This window comes from Penaeus japonicus, unplaced genomic scaffold, assembly GCF_977035675.1.
Source record: "Penaeus japonicus unplaced genomic scaffold, GWHDUDI00000001_assembly GWHDUDI00000009, whole genome shotgun sequence".
Taxonomy (NCBI): domain Eukaryota; kingdom Metazoa; phylum Arthropoda; class Malacostraca; order Decapoda; family Penaeidae; genus Penaeus; species Penaeus japonicus.
Window position 1 is genome coordinate 24,965,944 of NW_028234411.1, and position 2,500 is coordinate 24,968,443.

The window sequence follows — 2,500 nt, forward strand, 5'->3', positions numbered from 1 at the left end:
AAAAAGATTAAGTCATATAAAAATATATATGGCTGGATGATGATGTCAAAATAATATATGACTCTTTGAAGAAGATTTTTTTCAGGAGTAAGTTGTACCAGAAAAAATAGGCATTTATACAAATAACAAGGTAGAGGGGACTAGGTCTTAGCAAGTGGATTCTTGAGGCCCACTGTCTCCGTAAAATGGCTATGCAACTTAAACTGCATGATGTATCAGTCTAACTAATCAGCGCATTATTTTCAATACCATTGTATACTTTTCCGTTAAATGTGAAGTACAATTACAGGTCCAATAGTTTTATAAATCGAGTATGGACTTGTAAAAATTGATACAGAATAATAATGGCATAATTCAAACATCAACGTTAATATCAGGGTGTTAAGAGTTAATGAAATAGTACCAGTTTACAAAACGAACTATATGTGAAAAATGGTTAACATACCATTTTATACGTGATTAAGGAATACGACACATGTTGAAAACATATTTTGCACTTGTCCAACTAGTCAAACGTTTGCAGAAATTTAGCTATTGCAAAGGTCTTAGTACATCATTACAAAGGGAGTAAGTAATGTTACAGAGGTGTAAATGATTTTTGGGAAATGTTTACATCATTGCAAAAACGAGAATATACCCACAAAGGTGTACACATTCCTAGAAACTTGTACACAACTTTAAAAAGTGTACACATTACCCAAGCATCCACAGCATTAGATGTTCAGCTGTACACTTTACACAGCTTTACAAGAGTGGTCATTCTTCCACTGAAGTATATGTTGAATTACTTGTTTGTGCCATATTTTATGTAATAGTGTATTAAAAATATGATTATGGCTTTATTGACTAAAGAGGTTGTTTTATGATTGTACATTTTTCTTAAAAACGTAAACCTTTTTTGTTATTGAAATATTGTTCATTTTAGGAATAATTCTATGATTAGGCAGTGATGATTTTACTTTCCTGTTATTCTTTAACTAAATAATGATTGTATAATCAATTTTGAGTTTGTACCTTCCTCTCAAGTATTTTTCTTACTATATGCATTAATTCCTTTTTGTAATATTCTTCACAAAGATAACTATACTCATTTATTCAAGCATAATGTTGCTCTTGAATTAACCTGTGTTCTTGATTACTTTTTTCTTGATCTATTGCTATTAGGTCACCAGTGCATTTCCATTGAGTATCAAAACAATAGCCACATGGTATATATTTATGTCTTTTTTCATTTTTTTATGGATTATTAAAAAATATTTTGTAGTCACTTCTTTTACTGGCATTGAATACACCATATATATATATAATATATATTTATATATATATATATATATATATATATATATATATATATATATATATGTATATATATGTATATATACGTATATATATATGTATATATATGTATATATATGTATGTATATATGTATGTATATATATATATATATATATATATATATATATATATATATATATATATATATATATATGTATATGTATATATATGTATATGTATATGTATATGTATATATATATCTATATAAGTATATATGTATATGTATTTATGTATATATATGTATATATATGTATATATATATGTATATGTGTATATATATGTATATATATGTATATGTGTATATATATGTATATATATGTATATGTATAAATATGTATATATATGTATATACATATGTATAAATATATATCTATATCAATACAAAAAATATAATATTATATATATATATATATATATATATATATATATATATATATATATATATATATATATATATATAGTTTCTTTTCCCACAATTGTAATAATCTTGTTAAGTGTTTCTACCGTCTACCAGATCTGTAAACACAAATAAAACTTTTTTGTATATTTGACAATAATACATTTATTAACTACCACAATCCATGTCTGTTGTAAATAAAGATAAAAACTGTACATTTTTTTCTTATACCTGTCAGCATCTTCAGCCTGATGCACATATATGTGTAAATGCTTTATTGTGGGAGAGAATGAGAGAGAGAGAGACACAGAGAGAGAGAGAGAGAGGAAGAGAAAAAGAGAGAGACAGAGACAGAGACAGAGACAGAGAGAGAAAGAGAAAGAAGAAAGAGAGAGAGAGAAATGGAAAGGAAATATCTAAATGTCTAAGTATAAGTATTAACAATGGTTTTCAAGTTAGCCATACTGATATTGGCCCCACACATTACAGCTACTACTCTCTGCCCCTTGTAGAAATCAGCTGTTTTCTTCACAGCTGCCAGAGCTACACCAGCTGCACCCTCGACCACCTGTGGGAGTGCGGAAAGGGTTGTAGAGTGACTTAACACCGTGGCCATATTTAAGTTCAGTTGTTGCCTCGATTTAAATTTCGAGGGCACAAAATTTGAAATTCAGTTTTGGTTATCACATAGCTATTCTATTAACGATATGTTGCTGATATTTGATAAGATTGCATGGTTTACCTGATTATAGATGTTAAACTGAATA

At 27.5% G+C, this 2,500-nt stretch overlaps 2 protein-coding genes across 2 annotated transcripts in view; one reads left to right on the top strand and one right to left on the bottom strand.

Annotated features, from left to right (window-relative positions):
• The window catches only part of LOC122260559 (uncharacterized), a 21,680-nt gene extending 20,380 nt beyond the window's left edge, over positions 1-1,300 (top strand). Inside the window, exon 5 of the mRNA XM_043027902.2 lies at positions 1-1,300. This exon is cut by the window's left edge and continues 932 nt beyond it. The gene's annotated coding sequence lies outside the window, so the exon portion shown is untranslated.
• Positions 1,301-1,865: 565 nt separating this feature from the next.
• The window catches only part of LOC122260558 (uncharacterized), a 10,003-nt gene continuing 9,368 nt past the window's right edge, over positions 1,866-2,500 (bottom strand). The window contains exon 6 of the mRNA XM_086540240.1: positions 1,866-2,301. Coding sequence (XP_086396366.1) covers positions 2,158-2,301 — 144 coding nt within the window. The 3' untranslated portion in view covers positions 1,866-2,157. The remainder of the gene's footprint in view (positions 2,302-2,500) is intronic.